Genomic DNA, 15,395 nt, shown 5'->3' on the forward strand with positions numbered 1-15,395 from the left:
GGCAGCCTCAGAAGGAAAGAAGGGGAAAGAAGGTAGGTTTGGGAGGCTCCTTGGCTCATGTGATGAAAGGCCTGGTGTGTCCTGCTGAGAGTCTGGGCTCCATCTGGTCAGTGCGGGAACATTTGTGTTTTATCTTGCTGTTTTGTTTTATTTTAGTTGTGATAAAATACAAGCAACATAAAAATGACCACCCTAACCATTGTCAAGTGTTCATCGCAGTAGCATAAAGGACATTTACAAGTCATACAAACATCACCACTCTCCATCCACAGATTGTTTCCCCCAGTGCTAACAATAGATCTTGGTACCTCACACGTGCAAGGTAAGTGCTCTACCACTGAGCTGAACCAGGAGATTGCTTTCAGCTTGCAAACTCTGAGCTTTGCCTCTGCCACCTTATTTAACTCATTCATCTAAAACCTGGAATTAGGGCTGGATGGCTCGGCAGGTGCCAGGCTGCTACCAACCATGATGACCTGAGTTTCATTCCTAGAGTGTGGAGGAATGGGTGGAGGGGGCTGGAGAGATGGCTCAGTGGTTAAGAGCACTGGCTGCTCTTCCAGAGGTCCTGAGTTCTCTTCCCAGCAACCACATGGTGGCTCACAGCCATCTGTAATGAGATCTGGCGTCCTCCTCTGGCATGCGGGCATACATGAAGGCAGAATGTTGTATACATAATAAATAAATATATCCATTAAAAAAAATGGGTGGAGAGGCTGGGTGGTGGTGGCACAAGCCTTCAATTCTAGCACTTGGGAGGCAGAGGCAGGCAGATCTCCATGAGTTCATGGCCAGCCTGGTTTACGAATTAAATCGAGTTCCAGGACAGCCAGTTGTGACACAGAGAAACCCTGTCTCAGGAAAAAAAAAAAAAAGTCACACGTTGTTATGACTTCTACATACACACATATAATAAGTAAATAATGGGAAAAAGGTTAGATCCTAGAATTATGTGTGTGAGGCAGCAAGGACCTTTGCTGACTCTGCCTCTGGGACAGTGAGGAGGGGCAGCCACCTGACCCTTTCTTCCTTTCTGGAGATCCTGGAAGGCAGCAGGTTCCAGAAGGGCTTTCCCTCCCTTCCTCCTTGTTTGCTTGGGATTGAAGCCCCAGACTTCAGGATGGAGGTTGCTAGTGGTCCTCTGTCCGTCCCCCTCACCCCATGCCCCCCCACCCATCTAGGTCAACCCTAGGCTTTTCTGGATCTTCCCTTTCTCAGCTTGTCTGCCTTTGAGTATGGAAGCTCCGCCTTCCTCCCATCTACCCACTCCTTACCTACAGAAGGCTAAGAGAGGGAGCGACAGGCATCTTACTCAGTGGCCTATCTCTAGTTCCCAGAAGATTTTCACCCTTTCTTTTCTAAGAAAATGAGCCTGGTGCCCAGGGAAGAGACTCGGCCAAGAAGCTGAAGGCCACCATAGGCTGTATTTGCCTTTATGTGTGCGTGTGTGTGTGTGTGTGTGGGGGGGGGGTGTTGCGTGCGTCTGTCTGTCCATCCATTCATTTAGTGCTCTTCTCTTAGTGGAGAGAACAAGCTGCTCTCTGGGATTTCTTGCAGAAAATCCATTCCATATTTAAGCTGAATTCAGCAACCAGCATCATCTTGCTAAGACAAAGGCCTACTGTCAAAAAGTGTAGAGTCTGGGGTTGGGGAGGTAGTTGCCTCAGTGGTAGAGTATTTGCCTATTCTGTATAGAGCCCCGGGTTTCAATCTCAGCAGTGGGGTAGGAAGAGGAAGTTTACGACACAGTTGCATAGACAAAGCACACAAGTAAGTTCATAATCCATTTGCTCAGTAGAAAAATTCAGGTGCCAGCCTGGATTCCTCTCTTTGCCTTATCCCCATCGCTTACTCTTCCTCACTCTCATTCTCTTCTCCTCTCCTTCTCTCCTTCCCATCTTCAGCCTTGATGTCCTGTTCATACTCACATGCTGTAAAGCTAGGGCTGGCCTTGCTTCTCATGGCCTGAACACAGACACACACACACACACACACACACACACACATGTGGATGTGAGGGTAATATATATATATACATACATATATATGACTATTTTATTTATTCTTTGACAAGCTTTTACATATATACAATGTATTTTGATAATATCTACTCACACCTTTCTCTTCCAGCTCCCCCAGGATAACTCCCCTCCACATAAACACTGGCTTTGTTTTTGAGACAAGGTTACTCTGTGTAGCCCAGGTTGGCCTCAAACATTATCCTCATGCCTTTGGTTTGGATTACCAGGATGGATTACCATAGTTCCCCCCCACACACCCCGCTTTTTCCTGAGTTAGGGTCTGGTTGTGTTGTCCTGACTGACCTTGAACCCCTGGCCTCCATCCTACTCCAGTTTCCCAGAACTGTCACCATGCCTGGTTGAATGGACCATGTCATTTTACAGTTTAGAACTCTAGAGATACTTCCATGACACTTATACTACACTTCAAATTACAGTCCGCCAGTCATGGCCGCCTGCCATTCCAGCACTCAAAAGGCAAAGGAAGGAGGGTCCTAAGTTCAGCCTGGGGCTGGAGATGATGATGCTCCACCTGCAAACCCAGTATCAGGAGTCGAAGCAGGAGGATCAAGGAGTTCAAATTCATCTTACCTTCTCTAGACCAGTATTCCAGACTGACCTGGGAAAACAAAACAAAAACCAGTATTACCACCACCAGTGGCTTTTTTCTTTTTTTGTCTTTTTTGTTTGTTTGTTTGATTGGTTTTTCAAGACAGGGTTTCTCTTTGTAGTTCTGTAGTCCTGGATCTCATTTTGTAGACCAGGCTGGCCTCACAGAGATCCGTTTGCCTCCACTCATGCTGGGATTAAAGGCATTCTGCCAACACCCGTGTAGCATATTTTTATGAATCCAGAATTTGGGAGGCAGAGGATCTCTTTAAGCCCAGCCTGGGATGGAGAACCAACCCCTGCAAATTATTCCCTGACCCCCACAAGTGGGCTGTGTTCCTGCCACCGAAAGAAGTGGAGATAATGACTTTCTTAAGTAGGAGCTCCAACTTCAGTGGTTTATTTGGCTTCCTCGGATAGAAGGGGCTCTGTAACGATTTGCCCGAATGGCAGGTGCTGAGAGGACCTACTTAGCTGTAGAGCTAAGGCGCGGGGTACGCCGTAGGGTGGACCTGAGAAGAAGGGCATCCTGTGGTGGCTTCCATCCCTCCCTGTGTGTTCTAGTTTCTTGGCTCTTTCTTGGTGTCTGGCGCTTTTCTTTATTCCTCTCACATTCTGTCCTCTGTTCCGGAGGTTTTCGAAGTAACTCTATCTTAGTCTCCTTTCAAATTCCCTGCCCCGTGCCCCCACTTTTGAGTACGCATCAGCTTGTCTTTCGGCTTGAGCCTCTCTGGGGGTAATTTTTTCCTCCATTCCATCCACACGCACCCTCTGCCCTCTTGTCCCACCTTGTTTCAGTACAGTACCTGGGGTCTTGGTTAAGGAAGAACCCTTTAGGACGAAAGGACCCTGCAGGGGGCGGGTCCAATCCTCTAAATTTACATATGTATGAGGTCTCCCGGGCAAGCATCGAAGAGGCGGGGTTCCTGGGGAGTGGGTGGGAAGGGGGCGGACACCCTCAGAGTCACATAATATAAAGACCGTGCGCAGGGACCGCGCTCCCAGCACTGCTGAGGAGCGGAGCCTCCGCTACGGTGTTCCCCTGTTTTTTGCCTGTTTCCCCCCCACCCCAACTGCCGGTCCCCGCCCCAGCTCCCACTGGCTGGGCCATCAGTGGTGTGGCTCTCGCCGTTTGTCGGAGGAGCTTTAATCGGCCACCTGCCGCGTTCCACAGCCTCTTTGCATCTCGGATTTCGGGGCGGCTCCCTCCCCCATCTTTCCCTGCTTCTCTGCACCCCGCTTTTTCTGCGTTTCGCCAGGTTTTTGTAGCCGTCTGTTTTTTTGCACCCCTTTTTGCTTTGCTTCTAGGCGGTGTGTGGGGTGAAGCTGCCTTGGCATTCCTTCCCCTGGTTCTTTCCCTGTTTTGACAGCCCCCCTTTCTATCGCAGTAGGGGGGGCCTAGCCTCGGCGCACCTCAGCTACGCTGCCAGCAGACCACAGCGAGTGGCTGTGCACCCCGGAATTTGCAGCAGCTGCATATCTGAGTAGAGTCTCCCTCGCCTCGCTCCCCGCGCATTTGGGTGCGTGGAGGGCTTCAGCGCGCGACGCCCCCGCTTCTCCGCAGCCCCCCGCAGCGCACCGGGACTCGCCCCGTGCCGCCAAGATGGTCATCCAGAAAGAGAAGAAGAGCTGCGGGCAGGTGGTTGAGGAATGGAAGGAGTTCGTGTGGAACCCGCGGACGCACCAGTTCATGGGGCGCACCGGGACCAGCTGGGGTACGCGGGGCTGGAGCGGGAAATGTGGTGGCTGACTGCCCGGCGACGCCTTTGGGGCACAGGGTCCCGCGGGCGTCACCCCAGCTCCCCTGCCGGGTCCCTGGCGTCCAGCCCCCACTGCTGGGCTCTGGACCGGGAGGGGCCCGAATCAGCGGTCTAATCTCTCTGGCTGGCCGCTGCGGAGGCGGAGAAAGTAGGTCACTGCCGCCTGCTCGCCCCCCGCGGAGCCCCCTCGGGCGGGGGGTCGCGGGTTCTGCGCGCGTGTCCGTGCTGCGGCGCTCCCGCTCCGGTTCAGGCCCTGCCGGCTGCACACGGTCTTCACCCCCCTCCCCGAAGAGTGCCCTAACTCTCCCTCTGGCTTTCACTAGCTAGCCAACCTCGTCTATTTTTAGCTCTCACCCACCCCCTTGGACCCTGGGAACATTCATGAGGGGGCGGATCTGGTAGGGAGGTCTTTGGGGGGTGCGTTCTTAACAGCGGAAGTTGTTTGTCTGTATTCCACCATTGGCGTTTGGAGCCTTCTGTGGCTGCTTTGTGGGTAGGGGGCTGCCAGGAGGGATGACACTTTTTCAGGCTAGATATTTTCAGATGTCAGAGGCGAGAGAAAAATGGTCACTGTGCTGAGATGGATACATCCTCAGACTGGGTGTTTCCATGGGATGATGCCTGGGGGGGGGGGCGACGGACTGTCTATCCTTACCTTGGGGGTGTGCAAGGACTTTTGTGTAGCCAGGGTCTGCTGATGGGCACAGGTGAGGGGAGGGCCAAGCAGAGTTAAAGCACAGGGATTCTGTGTGACATAATTTACAATATAGCCACATTGATTGGACACAATTTCATCAGACCACCCACCTAGGACTTAGGGAACCTTGAAAGGAGATCAATGCAGCCCTTGTCCTCAATGAACCAGAGACCCTCTGGGATGTGAGGGATCAATGAATGAACGCTTGGGGCCACCGAGACACTGTCTTCTTGGGTGGAAAGACTGATAGATAGCTCAGGGTGGTTGGAACAGCACGTCCTCCTCAGGCGAGGCCTAGGAGAGGAGTCACCAGATACCATGTCCAGGGAAGGCTTCTAGGGATGTCTGTCATCTCCTTGACTCCAGCCAGGCTCCTGCGTGACTGCCGATGTCCTGGCTATGACTATGACTTAGAGTCTGTAGCTGGGCCGAGCCCCCTCATTTCAGGCGCTGCTTCCAAAGTTTGGCTTTCACGGGTGTGTGTGTGTGTGTGTGTGTGTGTGAGAGAGAGAGAGAGAGAGAGAGAGAGAGAGAGAGAGAGAGAGAGAGAGAGAGAGAGAGACCTTGCTCTTTGAGTCCTAGGAGCCTAGGCTCTGAGGTCATAGGAAGTTGGCCGCGAGAAGCGGCCTCACCAGCTTCCACCCCTTGTGCTAACAGCACGGCTCTCAGCTTGAGTTCCCATGCAGTGGGCCATCATGTCTTCTCAGGACCATAAACAGGTCCTGAAATTGGGGATGTAACTAGAGGCAGAGCCACAGTGACCTATTCTTGGAATTGTCACAACAACTACAGCTTACGTCTCTTGTGGCCTGCAAAAAGTCGGACTTCACTGTGCCCCAGGAGGAGACTGGGAGTCAGGGCTGGAGCTAGGCTCTGCCTGGTTCCAGCTTGTTTCCTTTGGCTCCCAGGGGAAGGCCCTAAGATATCCTGTCGCTCCCAGTACACAGCTTGAGAGGGAAGAAGCATGAGTGTGGTGGTGGGCTAGGTGAGGTAGAGGAGGTGTGGAACCTGCTGACTCTAGTTCCTCCATCCTAGCCTTCATCCTCCTCTTCTACCTCGTCTTCTATGGCTTCCTCACGGCCATGTTCACCCTTACCATGTGGGCCATGCTGCAGACTGTCTCTGACCACACTCCCAAGTACCAGGATCGACTGGCCACACCAGGTGAGTGAAGAGGTTCCCTTAGCAGCCGCTCTTAAACTGGTGTGTCTTCAAGCCCTCACAAGGCGCTTGCTCTTTCCAGGAGTTTGATGGGAAGTTCTTGAACTTGGCCTTCCTCCCCATGTCCTGCTGCTGGGAGTTACATGATCTGGAGAAGTGGCAAATGCCACAGGAGATTGCCCTCCCGGGAAGGCAACCTCAGATCTGTGCCCCATCTCTTATCCTGGTGTATGTCACATCTGTTTTCTTTCCGCGATGTGTTTCTCCTCACCTATGACCCCCAACCTTTCCTCATGTTGACTCTAGGCTTGATGATTCGCCCCAAGACCGAGAACCTGGATGTCATTGTCAACATCAGTGACACTGAAAGTTGGGATCAGCATGTTCAGAAGCTCAACAAGTTCTTAGAGCGTGAGTGTGGGGCTCGCCCAGGACCTTGAGGAGGAATTGGGGACCCTAAAAGTGGAACATCCGGCCTCTGACTCCCTCTCTCCCTCCCACCTCCTAGCTTACAACGACTCCGTCCAGGCTCAGAAGAATGATGTCTGCCGCCCTGGTCGGTATTATGAGCAGCCAGATAATGGGGTTCTCAACTATCCAAAACGGGCCTGCCAATTCAACCGGACACAGCTGGGCGATTGCTCTGGCATCGGGGACCCTACCCACTATGGTTACAGCACTGGGCAGCCCTGTGTCTTCATCAAAATGAACCGGGTACCCACGACCTTGGTCCCTAGGGAGAATGGAGGAGGGAGCTGGGGCCACCATCTGTTAACTCATGTGTCCTTTCACTGGGGTTAATGGGCATTAAAGAGATATTTCATTGTTTGTACCGAGTGAGAGGCGGGGTCAGTGGAACCTAAGTTCAGGAGCTGGAAGGCCGGACACCAAGATGTGGCCCCTTCTCATTCTGCCCTCTTTCCTTTCTCCAGGTCATCAACTTTTATGCAGGGGCAAATCAGAGTATGAACGTCAGCTGTGTTGGGAAGGTGAGCGTGTGCGCCCTCCCTCGCTCCCTGCCCGCCTGTTTGTACTTTATGGTTTTTGAGTGCTTCAGCCATATCTCCCTGTCTGTTTTGCTTTCAGAGGCCCCAACACTATAGGGACAAGGGGGTAAGAGTGGGCTCCTGTGCAGCTGGAGTTCTAAGGGGCTCTTAGCCTTGCTGCTTCTCTCTAGGATACAGAAACCTGCTTTCCTAAAGACAGCCCCACCCCCTCCTACACCAGAGCCCTGGCCTCTGGCTCCGTCCTTATCTGCCTTCTCTTTGGTCTCAGTTGTCTGGGTTTCTTCCACTCTCCCTTCCATCTCAGTCCCCTTCAGATGTCTGGTAGCTGCTGATCAGTTAGCACCCTTTGCTACAACTAGGTTGTTCTTGGAACCTCTACCCAACTCTGTCCTCTCTAGAAATTTGCTGCACCCTCCCCCCCATTCACCCTCATCTTTCTTCCTACCGAGTCTTTACTGTTTATCTGTTCTTTCTTGGCTCTGCTCCAGAGACCGATTCCCAAGGATGGGGTAAGAACTTGGGGTTGATAGTGGAGTAAAAGGCCCCCCACTGTGTTGTAGCAAGTACCCTTAGGTTATCTAGTCTGATGGGACACAGGTCGCCCCTTTATGTAGACATGCAGATAAGAACATGCGTGCATGAACACACAATGCACACACACACAGAGCAGATGCACAGCTCAAGGAAAACAAATTAGAAGGAATAATTTGGGGTGAAGGAGATGCAAGGGAAGTCTCGTGAGCTCTTCCAGGTGCTGCTGTTTCTAACATCCTCTCTGCTCAACCTTCCCGCACCCCCACAGAGAGATGAAGATGCTGAAAATCTTGGCCACTTTGTCATGTTCCCTGCCAATGGCAACATTGACCTCATGTACTTTCCGTACTATGGCAAAAAGTTCCACGTAAGTTCCACGGAAGGTCCTTGATGGCGGCTCCCCTCCAGAAGGGCAAATGGGGATCTTGGGAAGAGACTTAAGTCTTTGTCTTCTTCTGGCCTAGGTGAACTATACACAGCCCTTGGTGGCGGTGAAGTTCCTGAACGTGACCCCCAACGTGGAGGTGAACGTGGAATGCCGCATTAATGCTGCCAATATCGCCACAGAGGATGAGCGAGACAAGTTTGCTGGCCGCGTGGCCTTCAAACTTCGAATCAACAAAACCTGAGGCTCCCCCCCCACTCTTCCCTGTGGATGCTTCTGGAATGTCCTTGACCCTGCCTGATCCCTCCCTCACCCACCCCAAAGGTATTTTTTATAACAGAGCTATGACTTGTCTGAACCTCACATCCCTTTCCTCAACTTCACCTAGCCCGATGGCCACACAATTTCCACCAACCTCCAACCTTAGCTTAGTCAGAGACAGATAGATGGGCTGTCAAGATGGCCACAGAGGAGTTAGGAATTTCCTAGTCAGGAGCCGGAGCTGTAGCTCCGCGATAGAGGACATGCCTAGCGTGCACAAGCCCTCAGCACAGCTGGAGTCTTTCTGGTTGGAGTGTTTAGGAGTAAACCCTTACTGCTCTTGCTTCAATCGCTGCTCCATCGGGAGAGCTGTAGAAAATGGCCGTGTACCCATCCACCTACATACTCGCCCCACCCCCCACCCCGTGTTCAGTCCTTTGCTCTTCCTGTCCTCTTATCTCTCCACACTTCTGTCACTGAAGCCAGTATCTTGGTGGCTTTGACTTCTGGCTTCTCCAGCAGGTCTGCCTCTTCTCTCCCCATCCCTGTCCGCTCTGAAAAGCAACCATTTGTAACTGAGTACAGGTTGGTTTTGTGGTCTTTTCCTTCCTTCCTGGTGCATCCTGCTTCTCCCCTAATTATGAGTCCACGTTCTGGGAAAAGAAGATTAGAAGTGAAGTCTTTTAATTCTTCTAGAAAATTCTCTAGTAGGCCTAGACTTTAACTTCTTCCTGGTCCCTCCTGTCATCCAAACAGCTCCTACACAGCTGGGCTTGACCTGCGCTGAATATCCACTTTGTTTTTAACTGTTGACTCCCTTCCCCCACCGGCCTTCCCAGAATATCTTTCAAGTTCTACTTCCCAGGGAGCTCTGGGGGAGGGGCCGCTATTCTGGCTCTATCCCCAGTGGCCACCTTGGAAACGTCAGCTAGCTGGGGGGACTCCCTGAGCCCAAATATGCCCACCCCCATGCTCCCTCTGGCTTCTTCTTGCAAGTTACTAACTGGTCACTAACTTCTTCCCTTTCTGCATGCCAGCCTGAAACTTTCAGATGCCCCCTCCGGCTCAGCTCTGAATTTCTTGGCTCCGTCTCTTTTAGACTCTTTTGCCTTTAAAAAACAAACAAACAAACAACCCCTATAATGCCCCTAGAATGTTAAATAAGAGTCCTGCTCTGAGTTTTCTTCAGGAGAGGCGATTTCCTCTGGTTTCTCTGCTTGTCCTTTTCCATCCTAACCCCCCTTTCTTGGCTAACATTGTGGCCCCCACATCCCACACTCAGATGGACCCTTCCCTCTTCCTCCCACTGGATCCGACCTTCCCTTGAGAGCCCGGGCTTTCCTCCTCCTTCCTCTTCCCAGTGGTCTCCCTCCCCCTGCAGTTATTTAATGCCTGTGTCCGATCCTACTGTAAAAAGGATAAAGTACAATAAACTGAGAGTGATTATATATATATAAATATATATCCTACACAGAGCCCCGTGTGCTTGTCCTTTCCTGCGGATTTGGAACAGTCCTGAGAACTGACTGGGGAGGGTGGATTTAGGTGCTACCCAAGCCCAGAGCGTGGACTCCCATTTTGACCTCTGAAAGAGGCCAAGGTCAATTCCCTTCTCTCACTGTCGTTAACAGGGTTGAGATTTATAAAGCGCCTCTGTGAATTTAGGCACCATGCGTATGAGTATACACTGAGGAGTAGGGCAAGCCCTCTGCTCCGGTTTACTACACACATGAGAAGCACATGAGAAAGTGTCGTACAAGACAGACGTGATGACAGTTCAGGGCGGTTCACTGTCAGGGGCTCGAGGGAGGGTCTCTTAGAGGACACAGCGCCTGAGCTGGGACGTCAGTTTAGGGAGACAAGAACATTCATAAATGACCCAAGACAGAAACTAGGATCTGTAGGATTCTAGTTTTTGTCTCTTTGAAACGTAGGGCAATTTTCCTGCGTTAGCCTTCCAAGTGCTGGTATGCATTATCATATTGAACTAGGATTCCAGTTTTGTGTCAAAATATGCAGAAACATACAACAACAACAAAAAGAGATGAGTGGATATATACATTTGTTGTGCTATATGGGGAGGGAATGTATTGCTAGCTAATCATTTTCTCTTAGGGCCTGGATTTTAGCATCCATGATGTGCAGGAACACGTACAAGTTATTTTTCTTGGCAAATACTAAGCCTGATTTAATGTCAAAACAGGCTGGCCTCGAACTCCCGATCCTCTCACCTACGCTTCCTGAATTCTGGGAAGTGTGAGCCAGTTCCTAACACTAATTTTTATGTTAGAAAATTTAAAGTACGTATTTGCAGGTGTGTCTGAGTGTGGTCTGTGCACACGGGGGCAATTCCTGAGGCCAGAGACTTTGCATTCCTTGTAATTGTGAGGCACCTGACACGGGAGCCAGTACCCCAGAACAGGGAACAGGTCCTTTGTAAAACCAGTATACACTCCTGGCCACTGAGCCTTCTCTCCAGATCTGGCCTAGCTTTAATTTTTAGAGTGTGCTTTCTGTTATTTGATAAGAGTAAAAAGAGTTCCCTAACCCCTGGCCTTTTCTGTGTTTTGTTTTGTTTTCAAGACGGGGGTTTCTCTGTCAACCAGGCTGGCATCGAACTCACAGAGATCTGCCTGCCTCTGCCTCCTGAGTGCTGGGATTGAAGGTGTGCACCACCACCCACCGCCTGGCAAACCCAAGACCTTTTACATGCTAATTTGCTATGCTATAGAGCTATGTGCTCAATGCTCACTCTTTGTTTTAAAGCACTATTGGCCATGCCTGGGTACATAACCTGCCTATAAACCTGTGATAGTTTTGGTTGAAAGTGCAGCTCAATGGTAGAGAACATACTTAGCATGTGTGAAATCCTGGAGTTCAACTCCAGTGCCTGCCACTCCAATCCCCAAAGCAGAAGCCCTGGAACGCAGCTCATCCGGAGAGTGCTTGTCTCACATGCGTGAGGCCTCCTATGATCTCCACTATAAATTAGTAGCACTCATGAGCACAACTGCCTCAGGAGGCAGAAGCAGGCAGATCTCTGAGTTCCAGGCCAGCCTGGTCTATAGGGCAAGTTCCAGGATAGACACAGAGAAACCCTGTCTTGAAAAAAACAAAACCAAAACTAAACAAAAAAACATGGTAGTACTCAAAGAGGAGGAGGCAAGCTCATCGTTCACCTAAATGGGAACTTGAAATCAGCCTGAGCTGTAGACTCTCCCTAAAGAAGCAAAAGCCTCCTACTCCCCTTTGAAATAAGGATGCATCCCCTGGACCCAGCAATGCCACTCTTGGGAATATACCCAAGAAATGCCCGATCATATGACAGGGGCATTTGTTCAACTATGTTCATAGCAGCATTATTTGAAATAAGGATGCAGGTAGTGCAAGCTAGCCTCCAGCTTGCTAGCCTCCATCTTCCTGCATTAGCCTCCCAGGCACTGGGATGACAGGTATGGGCTTTTCTTTATTTGGGAGAGAATCAGTCTCAAATTCAGGCTCACTCTCTCTAAGATTTATCCTTATTTTATACATATGAATGTTCTGCATGTACATTCGTGTGCCACATTTGTGCCTGGTGCCCAAGGTGACCAGAAGCGGGCATCAGATTGCCTGTAACTGGGATTACAGATGGTTATGAGCCTCCATGTGGTACTAGGAATTGTACCCCAGTTCTTTGGAACAACAGCCAGGGATCTTAATGGCTGTGCCATCTCTCTGGCCTCTTTTTGATCTTCTCCAATGCATTTAAACTAAAGTTAGTGGACAGCCCTGTTCAGCTTTCATTCCAAGTGAAAATGATCCTAACGCTTAGCTTACCTGTTTATTACTGGTCTGTTGGTCCTACAGCTCATAGCACAGTGTTTGTGTAGTCTATACAAGGCCCTCAGCCCAACTTTCAGTATTAAAAAAAAAATCAGCTGGGCGGTGGTGTTGCACGCCTTTAATCCCAGCACTCGGGAGGCAGACAGGCGGATCCCTGTGAGTTTGAGGCCAGCCTGGTCTACAAGAGCTAGTTCCAGGACAGTTAGGACTGTTACACAGAGAAACCCTATCTCGGGTGGGAAAACAATCAACTCATTGGCATCCCATTACCAGTCTATTATTGCTTTAATTAAAAAATATTTTTTAAGGAATGGCAGTTGCAGTGTAATCAAATACATTTCAGCACCTGTTGATATGATCACATAATTTTTTATTTTATTTTGTTACTGTTATGAATTATGTTGACAGATTTTCTACTACTAAACCAAGTCTGGCTCTGGACTAAACTGGTTAGAGCACAGTATTTCTCAAATCCAACAGAGTATTCTGATGATATTTGATGATACCCAGGGCTTTGCACATGGTGCATCTCTACTGTGCTACAGCTGCAACCTTTTAACGTTTCCAGATAGACATTTTAAAGTTCTTGCTTTGGATTTATCTCTTCAATCAAATGTCAATAATTTGTAACTTTAATTTTAGGATGAGTATTAGATTCTTTTCTTCTTTTTAAAAACTTAGTTATTCTGTTTTATTTGTGTGTGTGTGTGTGTGTGTCTGAGTGTGTGCATGTGTACCATGCGTGTGCAGATACCTGGAAGCAGAGGTTGAATCCCCTGGAGAAACATATTTGTGAGCCTCCTGACAAGGGTGCTGGGAATAGAACCCTGGTCCCCTGGAAGAGCAGTATGTGCTGTTAACCACGGCATCACTTCTCCAACCCTTAGGTTCCTTTACTCTTTCTTTCTTACACAATGAAAGCACTTAGGTGATGTGGGATTCCCCTCTGTATGCTGTGAATACCATTGGTTACTAAAGGAACTGTCTTGGGCCTGCACAGGGAATAGAGGTAGGTGGGGAAAACTAAACAGAATGCTGGGAAAAAGAAAGAGGAGTTAGAAAGAAGCCATGTAGTCCTGCCAGAGATAGAAGCCAGAACTTTACCCAGTAAGCCACAGCCACATGGCAATACACAGATTAGTAGAAATGGGTTAAATTAATATGTAAGAGTTAGCCAATTAAGAAGCTAGAGCTAATGGGCCAAGCAGTGATTTAGTTAATATAGTTTCTGTGTGGTTATTTCAGGTCAAACGAGCAGCCTCCTCCAACACTTAGGACCATGTATTTTCCTGAATACTTGGAACTCACTATGTAGATCAGGCTGGCCTGGAACTCACAGAGACCTGTCTGCCTCAGCCTCCTAAGTGCTTGGATTAAAGATGTTCATCATCAATTCCAACTTTTGATTGACCCTATGCTTCCTTTTTGTTTATTTATTTATTCAAGACAAGGTTTTCTGTGTAGCCTTGGCTACTCTTGTATACCAGGCTGGCCTCAAATTCAGAGATCCAATATGCTTCTTAAATTTCCAAACACGCCCCCCCCCACATTCTGGGAAGGGTGACATTTGTTTATAATCTCAGTACTCTGGAGGTAGAGGCAGGAGGATCAGGAGTTCAAGGTCATTCTATATTACTTAGCAAGCAAGCTGGAAGCTATCATCTCAAAAACTAACAAAACAAAACAGCCCAAACAACAACAAGAACAACAACAAATCCTTAAACCAAGCAAATCAGGCCAAGATGGTATAATTCATGCTCAGCATGTCTAAGTCCCAGGTCCAGTACCTCACCAAAACAAAAACTAAACTAAACTAAAACAAAACAAAACAAAACCTAAAGAATATATTGATCTAAAATGTAAAGTAGGTTAGAATTACAAGATTGGATTTTAGACCTCAGGGGAACAAGGCCCGGGATATTTACCTCCTGGCAGAGGTCACACCTGCCACAGGGTCTCTGAATATCAACCTCTAGGTGCATGCAATCAAGGAAAATGGCCAGTGAGTGGAACCAGAGAGGTTAGTAATTCAAGCCAGGTTACCCAGCTCACAAAAGAGCTGGCCAAAATCCCCAAACCTCAGCATTCTCCGTCCTGATGCCAGCTCTCAAAGAAGGGATTAGAGGTCCCAAAATGGATTTTCTTTCTGAAGACTTGGGGTCGTAGGGCAGAAGTAAGGACAAAAGCAGGGCAATGTGGACGGTGAGGGAGAGTTAGACGCTGGTGGGTGGTGAGGGAGAGTTAGACGCTGGTGGACGGTGAGGGAGAGTTAGACGCTGGTGGGTGGTGAGGGAGAGTTAGACACTGGTCTGGCTGAGTGTGATGGCCCAATGCCTGCACTTGGAAAGGGAAGTGAAGAGATCAATGGTAAGGCCAGCCTGGGCTACTTAGTCAGCGGGATACTGTTTGAAAATAAAGGAGTGGGTGGTGGTGCTGCAGCTTTTCTATCTAGTGCACCTGCTGAGTGGAGTGCACCTTAACTGTCACCTCCCCCACAGAAACCGTGACTGTAGCAATAATGTCATTTGGCAAGCGTGACAAGCGTGCCTTTTTTTCTTTTTTTGAGATAAGGGGCTCAAACTTGTGACCCTTGAACATAGCTCTTTGGATTTAGTTATAGCTTAGTAAAGCTGTGGAGCAAAGTGAGGGAAAAAGGGGAGTCGGGTGGGGGGAAGCCCTTTTCTTTGTGGTCCTCTACAAAAGAGGGAGAGGGACTTGGCTTGCTGGGCAGGTGGGGCCAAAGGCCACATGAAGGAGCAGTAAACTAGTATGTGAGTTTTGGGAGCTGGGTGGGGGCAGAGGCAAGTAGATCTTTGAGTTCAAGACCAGCCTGCTGTCTTAAAAAAACAAAACAACAAATAAACCAAAAGCCAAACCAACCCCCAAATCAAAAAAGTTTTGGATTTAATTGGTGTCAGACATGCACACAAAATCAAGTAAAAAGGTGGACCCTAGTTTACTGAGAACATTTGGTACCCACTAATACAAAAAGGTGCTCTTGAGGTAGGAGGTTCCAGGTTCCTTCCAAGCTGTACAGGGCCCTGGGCAGGCACAGGACCCCCACTGGCACTTCAAACCTGGCTGACAGGCAGGGGACAGAGACCCCAGAGTCCCTCTGGACCTCAGTACCCCTTT

The 15,395-nt window shown here is 49.4% G+C and overlaps 1 protein-coding gene across 1 annotated transcript; it reads left to right on the forward strand.

The window, feature by feature from the left end:
- Nucleotides 1–3,626: 3,626 nt before the first annotated feature.
- Nucleotides 3,627–9,910, forward strand: Atp1b2 (ATPase Na+/K+ transporting subunit beta 2). The gene is made up of 7 exons (XM_050162542.1): nt 3,627–4,345; nt 6,123–6,251; nt 6,555–6,659; nt 6,757–6,962; nt 7,181–7,237; nt 8,058–8,156; nt 8,254–9,910. The coding sequence occupies exons 1-7, from the start codon at nt 4,234–4,236 to the stop codon at nt 8,416–8,418; spliced, it is 873 nt and encodes a 290-aa protein (XP_050018499.1). The 5' UTR covers nt 3,627–4,233; the 3' UTR covers nt 8,419–9,910.
- The last annotated feature ends 5,485 nt before the right edge of the window (nt 9,911–15,395 follow it).

Source organism: Alexandromys fortis, unplaced genomic scaffold (genome assembly GCF_014885135.2).
Source record: "Alexandromys fortis isolate MF-2015 unplaced genomic scaffold, M_Fortis_MF-2015_v1.1 scaffold_84, whole genome shotgun sequence".
In the NCBI taxonomy this organism is placed as follows: domain Eukaryota; kingdom Metazoa; phylum Chordata; class Mammalia; order Rodentia; family Cricetidae; genus Alexandromys; species Alexandromys fortis.

Bases quoted from the DNA above. Each gene is read 5' to 3' on its own strand.
- Atp1b2 (XM_050162542.1), top strand. From the start codon at position 4,234: ATGGTCATCCAGAAAGAGAAGAAGAGCTGCGGGCAGGTGGTTGAGGAA. The intron at 7,238-8,057 runs GTGAGCGTGTGC...GCACCCCCACAG, and splicing joins ACGTCAGCTGTGTTGGGAAG to AGAGATGAAGATGCTGAAAA. The intron at 8,157-8,253 runs GTAAGTTCCACG...CTTCTGGCCTAG, and splicing joins ACTATGGCAAAAAGTTCCAC to GTGAACTATACACAGCCCTT.